Below are 24,739 nucleotides of genomic sequence, written 5' to 3' on the forward strand. Positions count from 1 at the left end.
ATAAGTATTTTCGTGTAGTATAATAATCTACAATAGAAGATTATTTAATGCAATAAATTGAGATGTCTGGCCAATTGATTTGAAACAATCTGTCTTGAAACATTAATTTTTTTTCAAACCGTTTTTAAATCAATGGAAATAAATTTTAAGAGATATAAGATACAGAGAGAGCCAGTATGGTCTAATGGTTAAGGCACCAGGCTAGAAACCGGGAGACAGTGAGTTCTAGTCCTTCCATAGCCGGGAAAGCCAGCTGGGTGACCTGGGTCAGTCACTCACTCTCAGCCCAACTCACCTCACAAGGTTGTTGTTGTGGGGAAAATAGAAGGAGGAAGGAGTATTAGATGTGTCCACCATCTTGAAAGGTGGGATATAAATAATGAACAAGTAAATTTAAGACATAGGTTTATTGGATATGCACTAAATAGTTGAAAATATTCACTCAGCCCTTCAAGATAGATCAAGGCAGGAAACATATTCCACAAGAAATACTGGAGCACTTTATTGATATAGGGTATACAGTAGTAACAATCTTGAAAGCCTAACTGGCATTTTCCTTCCCTCCCTCTTGTGCTAAAGGGAGTCGAGGCAGAATCGCTTCAAATTTCTTTCTAAATCTTTCTTCATTTCCTAGGTTAGTTCATGTTTCGCTGACTCCTACATTCCTTCTCCAAGGTCATTTCTGTGGTTCTCTATGTGTCCTGCCTTTAACCATGCTGTTGGTGTGATTAAAGGAGTGTGTAATCTATCTCCCCTTGATCTTGAGACTTGGAATGGAGAGGTCATCTTTATTTTTGTTTGTTTGTTTTTGAAATTGCTTATTTCCTGGCAAAAAAGGGATTGGGAAAAAAAATACTCTTCATAGGTGCTCAGTATATGAAGTCCAGTTTTGAATATTAATTTCACCTAAGTGTTATCTATACAATTAAAGAATCATTGAAATCATAACTGCTAAGTTATTTTAGCTCTCCTATCTGATGTTTATCTTTTGTGACATAAAATTAAAAAAAAAAGATTACATTGAACCCTTGACAGTTAAATATAAAGGCTAGATCTGGTGTGTTGTGGTGAGAGTTCTTCTGCTGTATTAAAATGGTTCTGCTTGAGCCTGGGACAGTAAAGCTTTCAGAAGAGTGGGATAAGGCAGCTTTCAGATACTTGATCTTGTGTGATGCCAGGTGCTTCTTCTCCACCAAAGAACAAGCCAAAATCTCATGAGATTGCTAATCTGAAGAGTTGTGCAACTTTTAAGTTCAAATTGCTTTAACGTTGCTTCAAAATCATTTTAATTGGGGCGAGTTGCACAATTTGAGGAATAACATGTATGAAGGTACCCAAAGGCTCTGTGTTGCCAAGCCCTTTGAACAAAAGTTCCTTCTGTTCAAAAATTAGGGGATCATAGCCTTTTTAGGTGCAATCAGATTTAATTACATGGTTCCTTGCTAAATTCTTTAAAGCAAAAAAAAACAAAAAACAAAACCCTGAAAACATCAGAGACAGTGACTACTAGAAAGAGAGTGCTGCCCTAGTGTTTTGAAATTCGGAGCTATAGAATTATATTTCTGAAAATATGTATCATTTAAATATAATTAGGATAGTTTTTAAATGTTCTGGAGATGCTAGCACTTTGATCCCTCAAAGACAGTATTATCGGTGCAGTTTGTGGCTTCCATTTTGCTTATTTGTAAGCCTGGTTAAATTAATTAGGAAAAAAAAGGAAGAAGACAAAAAAAAAGAAATAGTTGCTTTTTCTGATGATCTTAGCTACACAATAATGTACATGACACAAATGCACTTAATACTGTAGCAGGGGAAGCACCTCACTGTTTAAAGCATAATGATTGTGGTAATAGCTTTCTTTTTTCTCAAAGACTTTATATGTGTCCTGGTTTCTTATGTTTGATCATCTCTCCCTTGTTTAGATCCCTCTAGCTGAGATGGAGGCTTTGTCTCTGACGTCAGATATTCTCTCTGAAAATTCCTGGTCCTTAGCTCTGACGGATGACTCTTTACCTGATGATAATAACACACTCTTACTTAATGCCCTGGAGAGCAATGTACATACACTGGTCGCTGTATTTTATGATGCTAACAGGGTTCTAAATACTGTTATCAAGAGGGTAATATCAGCTATGGCATTTTCAGATGAGCAGTTCTTAACCTTTTATTAGCATAAAGAAATCTGTTCCATTGGGATTAGCCTCAATACTACCTTTGAGGTGTGTTTGTACTCCTTGTTATGTGTATTACCCACTAAGAAAATCAGATTCTCTTGAAAAGTATATCAAGCAACTTCAAGGTGATTACATTGCTTACAGTTACATGGAAAATGCCATGATATAAAGGATCCCACTTTGAATCAAAACTGTTACAAACAGACGTCTAGGAAGTTTTCTCAACTTACACTCTAAAATTTTAATCAAAAATGGCTTTTTAAAACATTGTGAAACATGTTTATCAGTATTTTGAGCCCTGCTTTAACCATCTCCTCCTGAAACATTAGATATTATTAGCTGCTTAATAGCGATCAAATGCTTTATTTCTGCTGTACAACAGACATAACTCCTTCCCAACATTAAGCGGATCCATTCTTATTTTTCTCTTGTTCACATATCTACTTTTAAGCTGTGTGTTGTGTTGATGAATTCTCTTATCATTCTAGTAGATTGCCATAACAGTTATTACTTGTGTGGGACACATCTCTCTTAAACCGTGACGGTATTTCCCATCATGCTTCATGGCATCATTTGCAAAAGACTTAGAAGGCTCCGGTGAAAGTTTTCGAATGGTGAATTTCCATTCAAAATGAGATACCAAATGAAGGGGAGCATTTTACCATCTATCAAGATAAATCATAAAGTAGGATTATGGCTCCGGAAAACTCTAAAGTCCCATAGATTACTTGTATCAAATCACAAGTCAATCCATTCACTTGACGAAAATATTAAGACCTCTAACTTCAGACAAACTGTAGAAGCTTGTAAACAAATTTAAATATTATTTAAGAATGCATACCTTCCATATGAATAATTCAAATTGTTTTAATGTGAATTGCTTTTATATTATTACATAATATATAAAAAACCTTTCAGGACTATTAATACAATTGAGAAAAGCTATGTTTTTAAAATGTGGCCCTTTAATTTTAAAAATATTTTGAAAGAGTTCAGTATGTTACAAAATTCATCATTTTTTGTTTTAAGGCCAGTTTCAGATATATCACAAATATAAAATGAGTTTTATTTCTTCTTAGGGAACTATGGGTATAACTGCACCAACTGTGTTTTACAGTGTATTTAATTAGCAAATATTATGTGTGGTTTATAATATTTAGACTTAATCTGACACCTTATCCCACTGTGTTTTCTCAGTATGATTTAGTTGTAAGAAGTGAATTCTTCATAAAACTGCTACTAATTAAGATTGGTGCTTAAATACAACAATGGAAAACATTCTCTATTGCTTTTCATCTAAGCTATTAGGTCATTCTTACTCCAACAAGACCCAAGAGCTTATTGTAATTATTATTAACAGTTTATTTATGTTGACTAATTTACTAATCTCCATGGATACTTTTACTCTTGTTGTTTCAGACTGTACAGTATCCAATTATTTTACAGTTCTATAATTTGGCAAAGTTAAATATCTAAGAACACATGTGTGCGTTCATATTCTTTTGAAAAATCAGTAAATTTCTAAAAGATTGGGTTGGATCCAGACTAAATCGTATCATATCTCATTGAAATTAATGAGTCTTAAGTTAGTAATGAGTAGTAAGTCTATTCTGAAGTATCCTAAAGGTTTTTCAAAAAGTAGAACATTCTAGATCAGACATGTCAAACACAAGGCCCGGGAGCCAGATATGGCCCGCGATGTGGTTTCCTGTGGCCCACGAAGCCATCCTGGAAACAGTGAGGAAATGGCCCCTGCTGCCTTGGCCCCGGCCCTGGCCGCCTGGGAGCCAATGTACAATTTTGTGGTGGCCATCTATGCTGAAACGCATTCAGTTTTAGCTCCACAAGGCTGTCTGTAAACAGCAAGGGACCGGCCCCTGCCACGTTGGTCTTGCCCCCTGGGTGCGTGCTGGGGAGGTGTCACCCTTTGTGAGGAATGAAGAAATGCACCATCGCCTGGAAGTGGCTAGCAAATGGCCCTCACTTACTTCACATATCGGCTTGATGGGCTCTGGGGGAGGGGTTTCAGCAGGCTCTTCCAGTGGACCATGCCTTGGCGCTTGCCCTGGTCCCACCCCCTTCTATCCCACCCCTGCCCCCACAGGCACTCTTGACGCGATGTAGAGCTGGCCATGCCCGCCCAGTAGGCCACACCCACTCCAACCACGCTCACCCAGCAGGCCGTGCCCACCCTGGCCACACCTACCCTCCCACCCCAAGGACAACCGCAATGCTGATGTGGCCCTCAATGAAATTGAGTTTGACACCCCTGTTCTAGATGCCAAACCGAATGACAAACTGCAACTATTCCATCTATCCTATCTTAACAGATTTTAGATTTCTATTTCTACTAAAAGAAATGAAACCATGGGAAAAAGTAGGAATGGTTTTGAAGGCAAAGTGATGAAAGCCTTATTTGGAAGTAACCTGTATCTGCTCAGGCTGACAGTATTGTTAGAAGAGCAAATGCATACAGAAAAGCAAAGATAATAAAAGTTTTTTTAAAAAAATCTATATGTAGACAACAGCTGGAGCAGCTGGTATAGATTTATCCAAACCGTAATTAATGTCAATTTTATCTTGTCAAATGAATTTCCACAACTTGCACATACATTCATTGAAGCTGTCTGGGCATAGCCCAGTATTTGCCATAAAATGAAATATATCACTGCAGTAGGGAGGGGAAGATCATTTATATAAGATTCCACTGATTTTAATTGAATTAGGATATCATCTAATTTAACAGATAAAAAAGACTTGATAGTAGTGTACAATGCATTTAACTGTGTTTATCTGAATCATTAGCTATAGATAATTCTAATATCTAAATCCTTAATTGAAAACAAGAGTTAAATTCGTTCTATGTGTTAGGGAAATTAAAAACTATTGGCTAAACATACTGTATAATAGGTACTCTATTTATATTTTGTTTCACTGTGAATTAGATTAAAAAATCTAACATCATATTTCAGCTGGAATGAGACCAGAGACTTTTGTAACAGTACATTTTTATTATTTAGATTTTTTTTTCTTTTAAAATATTTTCCTTATTGTTGAAAATACATTATCAATGTTCCTTTGTAATTCTGCTTGTATATGCAGGCTTATTTTTAGCAATACAAAATAAAGGTCACAAACAGAATATACTTTCCATAGATCAAGGTAGCTCCCTGTTTGTTAAAAAAAATTAGCTAGAATTATGAGCTGATTCCTGCAAAAGCTTCCTTTGAGCAGGAAGAGATTGAAAAGATTTGTATTACTCATTTAAAAGACTAAAGTTTTGCAAAGCATGCAACTGTTAACCAAGCCTTGAGGCATGATGCTTGTTCAACTAATCCCGAAATAGTCATGGTTTATTGTTGTAATGTTGTTTCCCTGTTCCCCTGTATTGTATATTTTGTTTTTAATGTGGTTCATTCTATGTTGGTGCTTTAGTAATAGTAAAAATGTAGGGTTATTGCTTCCTGGTCAACTCATGTGTGCAATTTCATTTGGTTATACTAGAAGTTGTACAGCCTAATAAATTGCATGCTCACCACATCTCATGTCTGTTGCAGTGGTTGTCACCACAGTTCCAGTACACACATGCTTTTTCCACTTCTGTGACATTCTCTTTCTCTTTTTTTTCTTTTTTTAGACTGATATTCCTTCCATTAATGATGACCCCCTGATTCTCTCATCAAATCAGGATCTGCTGAGAGTAGGGAAGACTTCTGTGGGCCGCACCCATTCTCTGCCAAATGACAGCTATATGTTTCAGGCTCCAGATACTGGCCCCCATGATACTTCCTCGGGAGAAAAAAACTCAACTCATCAAAAATCTCAGTCAGGTACAAAGCATTTGCCTCAAAAAAAAAAAAAACCCATACAAATGTGGCTTCCCAGGTAGAGCTTTATGGAAGTGTTAGTTGGTTTGCCTTTTTTAAACCTTGGATATATTTTGCAAGGTGTATGGAAGTCTAGTGCTGAGACTGAAATTCCGGATTGTCGAATTGAATGGGCCTTGTGCATAAATCCATACAAATCCCAGCTGACTTGAAATGGAAATGGATGATGAGGACAAGAAACAAGCTGGGCTGGCAAGAATGCTCAATTTCTTGTTGCTTCTCTGCTAAAACCTCTCCTACCAAGTTTTATATGAAATAGCATGGCAATTATTTAGACCAGGGAAGAGTGACAGATCACCTGCCTCACGTTGTTTTACCACTCCAGATTGGCCCACCTGAAACAGCTTTTTCCATGAATCATACACCCATGTAACGTAGAGCAAGGCCCTTATTTTTTTAAAAGAACCTGAACTTTTCTAGGGATTGCTCCTTGCTCAAATCTTTGGATCGTTAAACTTGTCCTTCACTGCTGTAAGTACACTCATCAAGTCATTTCATGTCTTCACTTGTTTTCTCCATTGTAAAATATCTTAGGTATACATTTTTTTTTAAGACGTGTAAATTGGAACTCAAACTTGTTAGATTAATTTACAACGGATGCTAAGACAAACTAAGGCTCCCATGTGACATTGCCACCCCTCTTCCTAACACAATGAAAAGCTGTGAATCTTGCTGTGGCACTGCTGAAAATTCTGCCTGACCAAACACAGAGCGGTGGAATAGGTGGGGAAGAAGAATATACAATACAATGAGATTGCATCTCCAACAATATTACAGGATGAGAATAGGGAGTGATGCAGGAGTGTTTATTTTGTGTGGCAGCCCTTTATTAGCCACTCCAACTTGTTTCAGGCTGAGTACTGCTCTCCCTTAGCAGTAATGTGAAGTGATAGGACAACATCTATACAGTATTCGTTTTTCTAAAGAGTTGAAATTGCACCATCACTTCTCTGCTCTCTGCAATGAAAAGCAATCTTATTAAAGTCCCCGGAAGAAGAACTAAGGTTTCCTTAACAAGAATCCTAGGGGATGGTTTGAGACTAGTTTCTCTCCTAATCTCTCTCTCTCAGAAAGCCTGTTTTAGGATCAAGGAGAATTTATTGTCAAGTGTCTTCACCCAGCACTTGAGAAAGGTACAATATGTGAAGAGGTTAGTAGAAAGATATTAAAATTTGCATATTAATTGCTGTTTAGCAGCAGGAATAAAAATGCAGAAACTATAGCTATTAAGCAAAGCAAGGATACCTTGACACTTTAGCTTAGCATAAAATAATGTAAAATCACATGCAGTATTCAACATAGCATAACTTAAGAGTTTATAAAATTATCCATGTCTAGAATGTCAAAATCAAGGAATCAAGCTTGATTTCAGGGAAGCACAACAACAAAATCTAAACAAAAAAAACCACTAGAATCTTATGCTGTATCAATCTGGTTGGTAATACAACAGAAAACTGAAGTTTTATAATGAAGATGAACTAACATCTAGATATAGCATATATTTTTTAAAAATACTAGAGTATCCATAATTTATACTTGCATATGAATATAAATGACATTTATAAACCAACTATGAATCACAGTTCCCTAGGCAGTGTATAAATTTCTTGGCAATACAGGATAAAATAAAAAAGTAGCAACATATTTCATATAACAATAAAAATCATAATAAATGCAGCAGCTAAAATCCCAGTAGAACCTACATCAAAACAATATTCTGTTTTCCCAAAATACTTGGGACATGGTACCCCAAACGTCAAACTGGTGTCCTCAAATTCCTGGAAAAACAAAAATGTCCAAGGATCAATGTGAAGACTGCCCCCAAAAAGAGATCATATGCCTTTTAATTGCTTCCAAAACAGAATAGGTCTTTTTCTTTCAGCATTCACAAAAAACAAGTTGCCATCCTTGAAATACAGTGGGAGATGGATTTCTTCTAGAACAGTGGCTCCCAACCTTTCCTATACCTTTTCCTTCAGATTGCCTAGATGCCTGGCAAGGTTTTTCAGAATTGGTTTGCCTTTGCCTTCTTCTTTTTAGGGTTGGCAGAGAGAGACTAGCCCAAGGTCATCCATCTGGTTTTATGCCTAAAACCAAACTAGGACTCACAGTCTCCTCGTTTGTAGCCTGGTGCCTTAACCACTACATTAAGCTGGCTCTCTAAGACTAGCCTGTATGAAAAGAATGGTGAGGATGGGCACACGTGTGCATCCATGCCTATGGGCCAAAGAGGGAGCATTCAATTTTGGGAATCCATGCCTGCAATAGAAAGCAATTAATACGGTTCAGATGTGATTGAGCACTGACCACAGGCAGACCCTTATCAGGGCTTTCAGGAAAAAAATGAGATAGATTGTTCACCTGGAATCAAATCTATATAGTGTAAAATGGGGAGGGGGGTCAGTGAATGTAGGCTTCTAACTAGACTGTGCAATCTTTGTGAATATTTTTCTGCAAACTTTTTTCTCTCTATTTATAAAGGCAATTGCAAGCCTTTGGCCAAATAGAAAACAGCTATGTATGTTTCATAACCCAGAAATGAATTAGGGGCTCTTTGAGTTCTTCCTCAAGTAGGAAATCAAAGCATATGAATCAGAAATCAGGCTATTTCATGATTACAAATTATCATTTTTTCTTCATTTTAACTGTTTATAGTACCTTTACACATCTGCAAGATGCAAAAACTTTATCTTTAGTTCCATTCAGGGTATGGAACTATAGTTTGCAGAACATTCAAGAAATTAAGAAATGAAAAAAGAAACTGGCTGAAAGTTATGCGGGAGAGGATTACACTTCTTTGTCATTTGTTAGCCTAGTGTATTGGTCTAACAAATGAAGAGATAGGGGACCCACAACCCTCACACTGTCCTGCCAGCGATGAAGCCTGACGTCTGACCAAAACAGAGCGACCTCTGGTTTGACACTTAGCATCTGTGAAAAAGTTGACTTTCAGAAATGATTGCAGTGACCTCTGTTTATTAATATGCAATTCTCTAAAGTGCTATGCGGTTACTTAAGGCCATATATCACCATATGTTAATAAGATTAACATGAGATTTCAAGCTGGAAAAGGATGTTGTGTTTAAGTAAACTTGGCCTTTGCAAAAGTTATTTGTTTCAATAATCCTGCATAATAGGGGAGATATTCTGGGAAACAGTCCAGGACAAATGAGGTTCTTTCTGTGGGAGATGGTTCAGATACAATGAATTACTTTTTCTAATTGCTTTTTTTTCCCCACAAAAAGATCGTGTTGGATCTTGTAGGGAAAAGTTTTATAAGGTTCTGTGTGCTGCAAACGTTACAATCCTAGATCTGGGAATAAGAAAGTAGCCAGTGAATGTAGTGGGAGCATCCACAGGAAACCTATATCCACTCGCCCTTCGTATCCACCTTTTCTCTATAAATCAGAAACTGGGGAAAAGAATATGGGATTGCCCCACATCATGCCTCTTCCTATAATGTGTTATTTATTAGACGTGGCAAAGGTGATTTCACTTGCAACCTAAAGAACTTAGTAGATAATGTGATTGTTTTGAACTTTCCACGAATGTACAAAAACCAGAGGCATAATTCAATTGGGAATTTACAAAAAAAGAGTACTGCTCTGTTTTAGAAAAGTCCTAGTTTGGAAAAGTGTGGAATATTTGAAAATAAAACTCTGATCTGTGGAGAAAAAGCTCTGATCTGGAACAAAATGGACACGTCAGAAAAGGAAGGGCTTGTTTGTTTCTCTACAACAAACCATCACATCTATGCCCCGCTGGCTACTTCCTCTCCGCTGGCCATTCCTTTCCAATTATTTCTATACTTGGGCACTGATATGTTGAAAATTCAAAGACATCTTTGATGAGGGAAGGCAATGGCAATACATCTCTGCTGCCTGTTTCCTGAAAGAAAGTGCAACTGTCCTGGGAATCACCATCACTCCTCATCCCATTTTTTTTTTAATTAAAAGTTTTAAAAATTTTTTACAATATATAATCCAAATCCCTCCCCCCCCCACTTCCCAGAGCTGATTACAGGGTTACAAATAAGCAATCATAATCTAACTAACATTACCCAACTCTACTAACAATCAAATCCATAATATTCTTTAACTCCTTTTCAAAATAAATATTAACAAATTAAAAACCAAAAATAATAATATAATCAAACAATAATACCAAAAATAATATAAATTCAATCATGTTAAACTATTAAAAATAATCTAAAATTTACTCATAAGCTAAATAATACTTTTTAGTCTCATATTTATTCTGAATAGAATCTATCCATCTTCTCTCTCCTCATCCCACTTTTGGGAGGCTGCCATCTACACTGTGCCAGATGCTTAAGTGGCATAATTGTATATCTGTATATCCCTCTGGGTTCGTTTTCTGTGGTTAAACTCTTGTCTGGTTCTGGATAACATTAGAGACTCGGATATATTAATTTTGCAGTCACTTAATCAAGATATAGTCACCACAATTATTTGTTTTCCCCATGTGAGAATGCATTAGCAGAAACAGAGTTTCGAATTTTGTGGCAGTTCCTTCCTAATGCCTTATCACTATTGGTTAAATGGTGATTTTTTTTCCTTTTATCAAAAACAAGATTCTAAGAGAGAGAGCATGTATTACTAGATTATAGGCTTGAATTCCCAGAGTAGAATTACTTCTTCTCATACACATTCAAAAAACAAAACACAACCCCAATCTGAATGGTCTTCCCATCTCCTCCAGAGCCAATTTATGGAAATGCTTTGGAAGTACTTGTTGCCCTCGACTTACGACCACCATTGAGTCCAACATTTCTGTTGCTAAGTGGGACATATGTTAAGTGAACTTTGCCCCATTTTACGACCTTTCTTGCCACAGTTGTTAAGTGAATCACTGCAGTTGTAAAGTTATTTACAACTGGGTATTAAATGAATCTGTCTCCCCCATTGACTTTGGTTGTCAGAAGGTCACAAAAAATGATCACTTGATCCCAGGACACTGCAGCCGTGCTAAATACGAACCAGTTTGTCAAGCATCCAAATTTTGATCACGTGACTGTGGGGACGCCACAAAGGTCACAAGTGTCAAAAATGGTCATGTCACTTTTTTCAGTGCTGTTGTAACTTTGAACGGTCACTAAATGAACTGTTGTAAACTGAGGATTATCTGTATATGCCAGGAATCAAGCACACCACATGTGTAAAGTAGCTGCAGAGATGAGATCTCTATTCAGTTGTGGATGTGTTCTCTTAGACCAGGGGTGTCAAACTGCTGGCCCGTGGGCCAGACACGTCATCCCAAAACTGTGCCCACCCCATTGCCGGCAATGGAGAAAAAGCTCTGATACGTCACACGTCACATGACGTCACGAGTTTGACATGCCTGTCTTAGACCATTTCTTAGCCGCTTCTTATTCCAGAGTTTCCAGCTTTTCTAGAGTCTGAAGCCTGCCTACATAATGCCTTTACTGTTGATACAGCCAGCCACCACTGCTCTTGTCCTGCATTAGCCATACCAGTAAGTCCCCAAATAGAGACTTGCTGATTAAGTTTCTTCACTACTTCAGAGGATTTGCTACTTTAGAGACAATCTGAATTTGATCATTAGAAATGAAATTAAGGAACGGAATCTGTTAGATGTGATTTCTCAAGTTTCCTGTCCTTTCCTCAGGGTCAGCTACGTCGGTGCAGTCTCAGCCTGCGAGTATTGATGCTGCTCTACACATTGCCAGAAATCGATTCCACCCTCTCAAGCCCCAATACAATCTTGACTGGGAAAGCAAACCCAAAGTTGCTCCACCTGCACGTTCTCCATGTGCAGAACGGCTACTTCGTAGACAGGTAAGCTGGGCTAGCAAGGTGGTCCTCTCATTTATTTTCATTCAACGTGCAAGCTGCAGGCTTAATCTGATGTGATTGCAAAATTATATAAGAAGCAGAAAAAAATTAGAAAGGTTGAAATAATGTGTCCAGGCTCCTCTCTCTCTGATGAGTAGAACATACATCTAGCGGGACCATAGTAACTGTGTTGGCCAATGTGGGCTGTGCAAGTCACATGTATGACTTCATGAAAAAAGCATTAATATCTGGCAAGAAGTGATAACTTTATCCTGATCCAGTCCTTGTTCTTGAGTCTTGCTGGCAGACTACACCCAAATTTATTCAAATGCTGTTTTAGTCTGCTGACTACTTCTAATTCCCTCTTTTGATGTCCCCTAGCTATGTAGTTGTGCCTCCTATAGAACATCTACCTTCATAACTGCATCAATTTATCACAATATTATTTTTAAGAAATTTATTTTTTCCGTGTGTTGACTATTCTTTACATTAAATGAATTTTTAAGTCTCGTTGGCCCAAGCATTTTATGATGCCAGCCTTTCAGCTTGACAGTGGAACTCTCTTGAAAATTCTACAATTTTTATCTATGTTTTTTTTAATTTAGATCTTTTGCATTTAGGATTGAAAAATTGTAATCTTAAATGCAAAAGATCACTGTCATTTTCTCCAAATAGCATATTATACAAATTTAAGATTACTTCAGAGCTCAGTTTATTTAAAACCATTATTTCCTTTTCCCTGCTAACCAAATAAAGTGCATTTTTTTCCAAGGCAACTGTTTACATTAATATGGAGTATTAAAGTGGCAGGCTAAATTCCTAAAGTCTATTAAATCAATGCTGGCCTAGTCCAGGGTATAATAACAAACAATCAGATCGATTTCATGGCTCCAGCTCCTGAATGTGCTTCTTGTTGTTAAAAAGCTAACAGTCCAAACCTTTTTAATCAGTACCCCAAAGATAAGAAGTCTCATTAGCTGCCTACTTGGCCATTATAATTAGCAGCCAAAGACTTAATGTTACTAAGCATCAAGCCTCCGTTGTGTATAAGGCTAATTTTCACAAAGTATTTCAAGGCAGAATTGACCAAGAGTTGATGCTACAAATAGTGTAACATCTTGTGTTTTAGATCTTGTGTATTCCCAAACTAGGAAGGCCATCTAACAGCCATGCAAAATCCATTCTCATTTCCCATTCACTGAGAAAAGTTTCAGCTTGTCCCAGGTACACAGTGTAGTGTTGGGATAACACCCTCCCCCCGTTTTTCCAAACTTATTTCTCTCTCCTTGTAGCAGTGCACAGACAAGGAGCTCCAGGGTCACTATGAAGAGAAAGATAGTAGAATAAATTGATAACTACTTTTAGCACTGAGATTATAATCAATATGTTTTTGCTTTGTGGAAAGTTGACTACACTGGAGGTACTTTAAAGGAAACCAGAAGTACTGCTATTTTACTACCTTGAAATATTATACATCTTCTTGGTCCTGACCCTTTATTTCCCGCTTATCACAGACTCTCCCCTCTCCAAGGGAGTTAAGCTCTCAAGGGGAAGGATGTTTTGAGAGAGGCTCAATTGAGTGATTATTCCATATCATAATACCAGGTGTGTTGGGTGCTTTTCCAAATGTGATTGATTAATCTATTGAACTGAAAGGCTAAAAATCTCCAGAGCAATTAGTCCTCTAATCATCCATGGATTGCAAAATATATCAACAATGAGAAGCTAGATTGAGAAGCCTCCTGAAGAATTCGTTATTTCAGCCAACCGTACCTTATTTTATACATACATACATGCATGCATGCATGCATAATACATACATGCATATATACATACATACATACATACATACATACATACATACATACATACATACATACATATATGCCTTGGTTTTTTTTTACAATGCACTCTATCGGCCCAAATATATATATACCCTATGTCAGGGTGGAAAAGCTGCAAGGGGGCATGGAAGTGATACAGAGATATCCCTGGAGGATGGGTGTACCAATTTATTAAGATTTTTTTATACACTGTATATACAGTGTATAAAATGGGGTACAATGGCTCAGCTATTAAAGTTGCCGGATAGCTGACAAACCAGGCTCGAAACCAGAGCATCATGCGACAGAGTGAGCTCCCATTACTGCCCCAGCTTCTGGCCAAACCTAGCAGTTTGAAAGCATGCAAATGCAAGTAGATAAAGAGGTACCACTTTGGTAGGAAGGTAGCAGCGTTCCATGTGCCTCAAAAATATCTTTGAACAACACTGGCTCCCTCAACTAAGAAATGGAGATGAGCACTGTCACTTAGACTATGAGATGGCTCAGGCAGTCCAGGATTGGCACATCTCTAATAAAGGGAGAACCAGTTTTAGAGGTCATACCCCATCAATAGGAGCCTCCCTCTGTCCTTTTGGCCAGTTCATTTCTTCTATGCACCTTTGTTTTAAACCAGGAGAGGGCAGTCCTGCCCTCAGCATTGTGAAGCAGCTGACAGACCTGAGGGAGAAAGTTAATTTTATTTATAATTTTTATTTTATTTTATTTATAATATTTACTATGAGTTCATTTCATGTCTGCTGTTTTATTCTTGCTCTAACTGATTATACATGAAGTATTGGTGATACAAAAAATAAAATAAATAAATAAAATAAAATAAAAGTTCACATTTTTACTCTATATAATATTTCTTGCTCTTTTCGTCTCCTTCTTCTCTCTCTTCTTTCCTTCTCACTTCTTTGTTTCTTATTATTTCTTTGTTGAGCTGAATTTTATTTACTTTCTCTTTGGCTCATTCAATCTTAGTGGGCTGATAGATTGTCACTACTTGTTTCTTTTGAGTTCTTGTAAGCTTCTTCTTTGTCATCTCACTTCCTTCTCTTCTGTGGAACTTTTCTATTGCCTTTGATCTATCCAAACATCTTTGGATTGCGTATCTAAGGTTTAGTTTCAGTATTAATTCTTTGAATGAACTGTCTGATTTTACATCATCTAGTTGTTCTTTTTGTGGTCCAAAGATATTCTCAACAATATTTTCCAGCATCAAAACTCATTGTTTTCATTTAATCTTTCTAATGTTTCAGCTATCACAGCCATATGTTTCAACTGAAGACCATAGTTTTGATACTGTTGTGAGTGTGGTGTCTCTGCATTTTTGCCTAAAACAGTTGTAGTCTCTTGCATATAAAAGGTCTTTATTTCTTCACTACAATCGTCACCCTTATGAATTTTTGAAAAGTACAATCTGCACCTACTTTGTTTTTTCCTCTGCATGTTTTCGTTGGTTGTAATGTCTGTTGACATAATCTTATTTTTTTAATATTGAACTGCAGACCAGGATTTGTACTTTCTTATTTCATGTTCAACAAGAGATTCCATTAAACCTTCCTCATTTGTTTTTTTCTGCCACCAATTTTAGTTCAAATTCATATGTCTTCTAGTCCACTACGTGTACATGTAAACGTGTGCATGTACCCTCATAAACACAAACACATATAATTGAAAGTTTTAAGAAATAAAGTAGAAAAGAAAAAGATATAAAAAAGGTATAAAGAAGTGGCTTCCAATCTTCTTCACACCAGTTATAAGTACCAATTATACTTTAATTTGTCTTTGTAAAGTTACCTCATGACTCTCTTCTTTCTATCATCTGTCCCACTGTTTCTCAATTTTAGCAACTTTAAAATTTGTGGACTTCAATTCCCAGAATTCCTCAGCCAGCATTCTGGGATTTGAAGTTCACAAATCTCAAAGTTGTCAAGACTGAGAATCACTGATCCTGCCTAATAATCAGAACTATAAATTGCAAGCTCCTTTTTTATTTTGTTTTGTTTTTCATGCAAAAAGTCCGTATGGGATTTCCAGTCATCAATAATTTAGATATTGTCTTTTCTCTAATCTGACAAGTCAGCTTAGTCGGCAAGTTCTGTCATCTTTACCAACCATTCCTCCACTGTAGGTATTGGCAAGTATTTTCATCTTTGTGCATACAATAATTTGCTGCAGTTATCATATATGAAAATTGTGTTCCATTACTTTTTTTTTTCTAGCTGTTTATCCATCAGTCCCAGGAGGAAATGTTCTGATTTCAACGGAGCATTCATTTTTAAAATCCTCTGATTCACTGTATATATTTAAACCCGAACGTTTTAGGTTTTTATACACATCTGCCCAGAGTTACCCTGTGGTAAGAGAAATGACCAATACATTTAATAAATAAATAAAGTATAACATAATTTATTTCCCAATTCTGAACCAGGCGTATGTTCTATATTCCACTATAGCTATTGTTTGCAGACCAATTCTTCATTGGGGCAGGTGAGGTAGCCCAGTATATCTTATTGTTTTAAGGGCCATCCACAATTTATTGGAATTTATATAGAGACTAAAAACTCTGTATATAATACAGGCAGCAAAGTTAGATGTCGTTTTGGAATTCCCTTGCTTTTTCCATTGCCTTCTGGACGTCAGCAGTGTGTTTTCTCTCTGAATCCGGTTTGTACATCAGGCAGTTCTTCTTTTATAGTTCCAGAATCTCCTGCCGTTCAATTTCCCTTTCTTTTCTTGGTGCTGCCCTGGCAATTAGTGATGAATTCCTTGGTGAGAGTCAATCTGCTGATTTTCAAGAACAGAAAAGCCTTGCGTAGGGAGTTGTTCCTTGCCAGTGCACTGCAAAAGTGTTTTTCTTCTAAGTGTCAGCCCAATGCGAGTATTCACACCTACTGCATCCTTCAACTTTAAAACTTCTCAAAATGCTAGGTACTAAACCCAAGTTTAGTAGTTGCAGACATGTTGAGTTCAAGTCCTTGTCCAGTCCTAGCTCCAAAATTGACAAGGGGCAGATTTGCCAGGTTTAGCACTGGGAGAATTATAACCACCTCCCCTCTACAAGCAGTTCCAGTGGGAACCCAACCATCTCAATAACTTCCTGCAGGTCTAAAGACTCTCTTGTATTTCCTTTGCTTTTCTGGGGGCAGACAGATTTACCTCTGTAAATATGACTTACAGTGGTAGAAACAAGAGCCTTCTAAGAATATTGACAAATCTTCTGTGAGTATATTAAAACTCACCTTTATAGTAAATCTAATAAATATTATTTATTTACCTTAACAGCAGTCTCCATGGACACATAAAAGTGCCATTTCAACAAATAAAAATATTATGCGGCATTTTTAGTTTTGTAACACTGTAGCAACATGCTTTTATTTATCTGAACGCATAATCAAGCCAAAAATTGTTCTTTCTCTGTTAGCAATACAAATAAACATGTAAAAGCTTTAATTAAAAACACTGATTTTTTTAAAAAATAAATTCAACAACTCCCTACCCTTATCAACGTATTTCCATCTTCTCCCATGAACTGGACCCTGTTGTATAAAAGCTTTCCTAGGGATGATTTCATGCCTTGAAAAAACAAGCTCTACTGTACTAGGCAAACCTATTGTAATATACTCCACTGAGCACTGATTTGCATGTTTTATTCAGCATCAATGTGACTTAAGCTCCTGAATGCCTAAAAGAGGCATTCCCAAGAGTAAAACAACTGCTTAGGTTGTCCCGTAAAGTCTTCTGCAGGAACGTCTTGGCTCTGAGCCAGATATGCCATATAGATTATTCTGAAGGCAGTTCTATCACAGTTCTTGTGAGCATAAGGAAAAGGGAATTTTAGGCTGAGCACATCTAAAAAATAGCAAGAGTTCCCAACTACTCCCAAAGCAGAATGTCATGAATTAGAGAGCATACAACCTAAACCTCATGTGCAAAATAGATAATGTGATTGCAGGGCATTATGAGAGCAGCTGATAAAGAAACCTTGAAACTGGAGCTTGCTGGAGTTGTCAGTCCCTCACACACAAAAGCTAAAATTCAATTGCCAGCTTTAATATGCCATTTAAATCTTGCACCTTGCCTGCACTAATACTTCTTCCATGTGTTTCTTCCCATCTGATTCTTTGATACCCCCCCCCCCCATCCCTGGCACAGATGGCAATACAGAATGACTCCTCGGATACTCCTAGTTCAGAAAGCAGAGAGAACCTCCACACTGAGGTGAGTGAGCTCTCTGATTCCAATTTGTCAGCCCCATCAACCGAGGACCTTTCTATCACTTTGACATCCTCGGGAGCAAGAGAGCCTGCCAGCTGGGTCCGATCAAGTGTTCACACTCAGCAACATTCCCATAATCAATATAACATCTCCAAGCATGTTCCAGATTTGTGTGCCTGTACAGACTCTCTTCAAGAACTACCTGGGGATCCAATGGACCAAGAAGTATCAGAAATAAACAGCTGTTTTACTTCTGGAACTTGTTCAGCCATGAGTGCCTCATCAGTGGTCCAGCCTGAGACCCCTAAGAGAAATGTAGGCAACAGTGGCAATGTTCCTTTGAAGGACCTGAAGAAATGCTACAGTGTAGATACACAAGGTCTTCTTAAAAAACCATCATCGTGGTTAGACGATCAAAGGAGACATTCCATAGAAATTTGTTCCATGGAAAACAGCCCCCAGCATCATTCCACATCTAGTTCTTCTGGCTTCATCAGTCAGGTCTTCAGTGAAATGGAAGGCTTGCAAGGGACACGGCCAAAGAAAAAAATGAGTCCCCCGTGTATATCCATAGACCCTCCTGAGGAACAGAGGTTGCTACTAAGGAGGTCTTGCACTGCGTCCCCTTCCAGTGCAGATGTTTGCTTGAGAAGACGTGCTCCATCTTGGGACTCGAAGGATTCTGTGGATGCAGGGGACTCCACCCTCCCAGACAGTCTGTCAGTAACTCCAACTCCAAAGAAAGACTTGTTGACGCTCCCTAGTTTTTCCTTTGATCAACCAGATGTTGACCCTTGAAATGGTTTCTTTTCTGTTACTGGTGCCAAAAGTTTTTTTTTCCCCTCCCTCGTGTAATAAATTAAACCTCTCTATTCTAAAATGGCACTGATTTTTTTAAATATCCAAAGTTTAAAAAAGAGCTTGCCGGTAGAAGAATGGTTAAGCTATATCACGCTTACTTAAGCATAAGTTCTGCTTGGGTAAAAGCAATACATTGTTCAGAGTCTATATGTATAGTCTATTTTATTAAATTAATTGAACCTAGTATGGCAGTATGTAGTACATTTTGTGGCTTAAAAACTTGACTTATTTTCTCTTGTTTTATGTACCTCAGAATATTCCTGAGACTATGTTGGTCTTTTTTAAAAAAAAATAATAATGAATATTTTAACCTTTAAAATTACGTATTTAACCCTCCCTCTTTTTTCTTTATTCTTTCTTTTGTTTTCTTTTGCAAAGCACAAGATGTAGCCGTTAGTGCATTACAGAGAACATGTGCCCCATAATAGACCATAAATAAGAATTGTTGCAATTATAATGCATTTCATTTACTGAACCAGCCACTATTTTCTGCAGAGATTAGCCATATCTGTTTCCAAATTGGATTTTATTACAGTGCAAAGCAAAAGGAAATATAGAAATTAAACAATGAACAGTCTATAGACAGACAGATTTGCAAAAATGTCCATTACACTGAGAATTTAACTGCCTTCCACTAATATACAAACATATATTTTGTTACGGCTTTCCATAATAATCTTCAAAATCTTAAGGAGCGGGAATTCTTAGGATGAGAAACATTCTCTGGTCCCACTGCCCAAATCTGGTAGGTTGAAACAGAAGGAAAAAAAATGATGCTTCAGCTATTTCCTACCCCTAAAAGTCTTGTTTCACTCTCTCTTTCGGTGGAAGAATCTAACCTGAGGGTCAAGATCAGCTGCTTACAAATCCATCTCAGTTGGAACATTTCACGCCCATGTATCCAAGGAGAGTGGACACTTGCTTACTTTTGAGCAACTTTGGTCCTTAACATTTGTGTTTATCTTTATGCGGTGCAACCATTGTGCTATGGAAAAGCATATGCTCCTCTGAAACTCAGTCTCTGTAGTGGCAGATATACACTGTCTAACAACAGGAATTACATCCTTTGACTTGTGATATGTAGTATAAATGTGTACATTCTGTTTGTTTCAATGGCACCTGCAGCTAAGAGGATCGGCAACATACATGTGAAAATGAGTAAATCATATGGATGGAAATCAAATTTGCCACAGATACAGCAGGTGAAGTTTCCTACTATTTATTCACATCCCTGCAGATATGAGATATGTTAAATATGTCAGTCTACTGTTAAAGACACAATATAGATCAATAAAATGGTATGTGTAGCTTGATTAATATGTAGCTCAACTGCTCTAATTCCCAATAGAGAGGCTGAGAATACTGTTGTCATTCAGTGTGTCCTATTGGCGCCTCATAAAGGAATCTTCTAAGGTGCATGCCAAGAATAGCTTCACATTCTGCAGTAGGAGAATTATGTGAAGGAACTTTAAGTTAACTTAACTTCTAATCAATCAACTGTAGAGCAGCCCAGAGTGATTTCATTAATGGGCAATTTAATGATCAGACACCTAGAATGATTACTTCTTCTCCTCTTCCTCCTCATCGCCATCTTCATCATCATCAAACAAATTGTAGAAATTAAATTAAAAATTAAAGTTCTTTCCCCCTACAAGGGCATCGTATAGCCAAACAGGACTGGCAGTTACAAAATTGGATGTATTTTTTTTTTACTTAAACTGATGCTGATTTGCAATATTGCAATCCATTCACACATTCTTTTTCTACTGACCTTGCTTAAGAGAGAGAGAGAGAGAGACACCCCAACTGTATTTTGATATCCAAATAATTATCAAAGAAAAATCCTAGAAAGGTTCAGTTTTTTTCTTTTTCCCACTTAAGAGATTTAAGAGAGAGAGAGATTGGGAGATGGGTTCTGCTGTCTTTTTAACACTTATAAATCCACATGCTAATTTGATGAGGAATAACTTCCAAGCAAGTCAGTTCCAGTTGGCATTAACCTCACTCGGCTTTAACCATTAACCATGCCAAGTCCTAGACATTTTTCTCCATTTTAGTGGAATGCCAGGACTCAATTTTCAGTGCCAGAGCTTAACCTTGGAATAGAAGAAGAACAAATAGATTAAAAACACCCCAAGCATTTCCTTTCCTCTAATTCTAAATAAGCAGCAGAAATTCCCCATTGGGGTAAGGCTTTTCAAGTCAAAAGCCTTTTTTTCTAGAGTGCTATGATCCACAGCATTATTTTCCAAGAAATTAAGCATTGGGGATTTGACTTCCACAGATGCCACCTTGGAAACAGCATATCTTGCACAATAATAGTATGGTGTTTTGCATTAAGTGCTTTTACAGCATTTTTTAAAAAAAATTCTGCCCTAATAAAAAAGATGATTCCAAAATGCTGCTTCTCTATTTATACAAATAATCCTTGACTTACAACCAATCATTTAATGATCGTTCGAAGTTATGACAGTGCTGAAGAAGTGGCTTACTATTGGTCCTCTCATTTATGATCCTTGCAGTGTCCCCACAAAATCTGGACATTTAGCAACCGGCATGCATTTGTGACAGTTACAGCACCCCAGGAGCACGTGATGCTGCCATTTGAATCTTCCCAGCGGGCTTCTAACAGGCAAAAACAATGGGGAGAGCTGAAGTTGTTTAATGTCCAGAGCAAAAAGTTTGTAAAATCTGGTGCAACTTGCTTAATGACTGCCTCATTTAGCAATGGAAATTCTGGTCCCAAATTGGTCAAAGGTAGAGGACCTTCTGTATAACCTATATATCAGATAATGTGAGGCAGACTCATTTCTCCAAACCTCCTCAAAAGCTTCTCAACTGAGTTACAAGCACACTTGGGCTTCACGTGTTAAAAATTAACCTTTGCACTAGAAAGAAGCTCTTACTAGAAGATCTAATTAGAACTCTGTGAATATCTTACATTCTTAAAGTCTCCAGCTATCTATTGTACTGATCTAACTTGGCAAATATAAGATGCAGCAGAAAGTTAGTTTTTGAATATATCTTTGATTTCTTATGTCCAAGAAAAAGCATGATTCTTCAGATAAATCAGTATTGTGCATATCCAAGGATCCTCAAATCTGTGCTGGCACCATTTGGGGAGCCTTTTCAGAGTCCAAATGTGAACTTATCAGTATTGATGTGACCAAGTTGCTCTTTTCTATGGATCACATTATCTCTTTATTCATTCTTAAAAAGAATAGTAGGATAAAATGACTTTGCTTTTCAAGCCTCATGAATGTTTGCTAAAATTATTGATTTCAGCTTAATCTGTCTGTTAAATGTATTTACCATTGCAGTCTTAATAAGTGCTTTAAACCCAGTTAGTAGATATTCGAGGTCATGCACTCATATAGACCACATTTTGTTAAATATAGAAACTAAATCAAACATAAATATTGACTGAAAACAATCCCTAATCATATATTAAAACCCAGTTTGAATTTGAGGGTATAATCTTAAACACTGAAATATGCTTCATTATGATTATAAAATCAGCTCACATTGGACACTTTCCTAAAAATACATTCCAAATTAATTTTGACAACTGGTAATTGTTTAAATCACTCTGAAATAAAGGGGCATTGTTTATCAAAATCTTCATTTTTTTCATGTAATGCTCCATACCAATAGACTCTTACTACCCTGCTTGGGGAAAATTATAAATATACAAATGCTGTCATTATTCCAGTCCATTGAGCAGGAAATGAAATCTAACCAGGTCACCAACTAAATTAGACTGCTCTTCTTGAACCTATTAATCATTTTAATATATAGGCAATTAGTGCAATTCTTACAAAAACCCTTGCAATCTTCTCATGTAAAAGGTAGGGAAAAGCACACTATGATGATCAAAATGATTCCGGTCCTTTGTTTTTGGCTTAATTACTTGGTCCCTATACATCAAATGCAGATAATCAACCTCATGTATAGTGAAGGAATTGTGTCCCTTTGTTTTGTCCTTCATGTAACCATGCTCCTCTGAACATCCGATCATCCATCCATCATGTTTATCCCCGAGGTCTGTATACCCACAGCATCAAGTTTGGCTTTCCCATACATATATGGAACTTAGATCAATTTGACATGCAAAGGCAATAAAGTTAATGAGACAGAGCAATGCAGAAGCATCAGAATTAGGCAATGTGATCCTGGTCAGGTGTAATGGGACAACTCACCACAAGCAACTTGCCGTGGCCATCTCGCTGCAGGACAACTCACCGCAGGACAATTCAACAAATGCAAAAGATAAATTAATTTGAACAGAAATGTGGCCAATAATAATAAAATAAAGTAGAAAGAGTACAGAGAAGAGCAACAAAGATCATCAGGGGACTGGAGGCTAAAATATATAAGGAACGGTTGCTGGAATTGAGTATGTCTAGTTTAAGGAAGAGAAGGACGAGGGGGGACATGATAGCAATGTTCCAATATCTCAGGGGCTGCCACAAAGAAGAGGGAGTCAAGCTATTCTCCAAATGCCTGAAGGCAGGACAAGAAGCAACGGTTGGAAACTAATCAAGGAGAGAAGCAACCTAGAACTAAGGAGAAATTTCCTGACAGTTAGAATAATTAATTAGTGGAACAACCTGCCTCCAGAAGCTGCAAATCCTCCAACGCTGGAAATTTTTAAGAAGAGACTGGACAACCATTTGTCTGAAATGGTATGGGGTTTCCTGCCTGAGCAGGGGGTTGGAGTAGATGATCTCCAAGGTCCCTTCCAACATGATGATGATGATGATGATGATGATGATGATGATGATGATGATGATGATGATGTCAATCCAGAAATGGAAGAATTATGATAATTTTGACAAAAATATGGTCACCAATAATAAAAGTAACTGAATGAAACAATACAGCATTGAATTGTCCCACAACGAGATGGCCATGGCGAATTGGCCAGGGCAAGTTGTCCTAGATCCCTGTTCTAGGCCTTTTGCATAGTAACAAATATCTGAATCAGCTCTTCTGCTAACAGCCTAATTTGCTAAGGCACCCAAATGGCCGGCAGTATCTGCAGTGGTTAAAATGTGCACTAGTTGTCTAGTAACTATGAAATCTATTGTGCCCGACACCTTCAATACCTAATCTCTGAGTAAGGTAAAGTGCAATATGTTAGGAAGAAACTAAAGTGCAAAATGTAGCCTGCATTGAGATGAGAGGAACTATCACCACTCAAATTAAAAAGAATTAAAATTAGTATCTTTTCAGTACTTGGGAAGCATTGTTGGAATGTCAATAAAACTAAGGAGTTGCTTCATGGAATTATATTCAATAAAGACCAATCAATACAACTTACTGTAAGCTAATGCATTCAGGAAAATAAAGCATGCATACTTTGTGATACAAATATTTTCTACTTGCCCTTTTGAAAAATCCAGTTGAAGTACTACAGTGTGTGCAATAATCTTCATGGAATTTTAAATAACTTTGGGTTGGGCCTTTTTTAAATAACATTACCTTTTTTATAAAAAGCAAAACACAATGGTTCTGAAGAGATATATATCAATTCTGCAGAATGGTTCTGTTCAAAGTTTTTTGTATTTTTTTTTTTTGGTAGAAATCGCTAAAGCAGTGTCTATTCCTGCCAAGCATCTTAGTAATAGAAGTGAACTGAAATCTTGTCTTTTAATATGAAGACTTAGGGAGCAAGATTGGTTCTATGTTAAGGTTTTGATTTGGTTTTTTCCTGCTTTTCCAAATGTAAACTAAAACTTATTGCCCAGTTCTAAACACATTTCAAGGAGGCGGGGTAGATAACTAGTTGCTCACAAATGCAATCCTTAAGTCCCCTACTCTTGGTCAGTTGTCTCTTTATGGAAGAGATTTTCCCAAAGAAAAGTGGCTGAGGCCAGGCTGGGGGAAGAGAAAAAGATTGGCCAGTATCTCCAGTCAGAAGTGTCTTGCCCCCATGACCTGAATGGAATTCT

The 24,739-nt window shown here is 37.2% G+C and overlaps 1 protein-coding gene across 1 annotated transcript; it reads left to right on the top strand.

Moving 5' to 3' along the window:
* Positions 1-1,826: 1,826 nt before the first annotated feature.
* On the top strand, positions 1,827-23,192 carry LOC120308157 (voltage-dependent T-type calcium channel subunit alpha-1G-like). Its single transcript, XM_039343798.1, has 4 exons — positions 1,827-2,057; positions 5,812-6,004; positions 11,711-11,880; positions 17,862-23,192. Exons 1-4 carry the CDS (start codon positions 1,938-1,940, stop codon positions 18,720-18,722), a joined length of 1,344 nt encoding a protein of 447 aa, XP_039199732.1. The 5' UTR covers positions 1,827-1,937; the 3' UTR covers positions 18,723-23,192.
* The last annotated feature ends 1,547 nt before the right edge of the window (positions 23,193-24,739 follow it).

This window comes from Crotalus tigris, unplaced genomic scaffold (genome assembly GCF_016545835.1).
Source record: "Crotalus tigris isolate CLP2741 ecotype Arizona unplaced genomic scaffold, ASM1654583v1 scf7180000017551.9496454, whole genome shotgun sequence".
NCBI classification, from domain to species: Eukaryota; Metazoa; Chordata; class Lepidosauria; order Squamata; family Viperidae; genus Crotalus; species Crotalus tigris.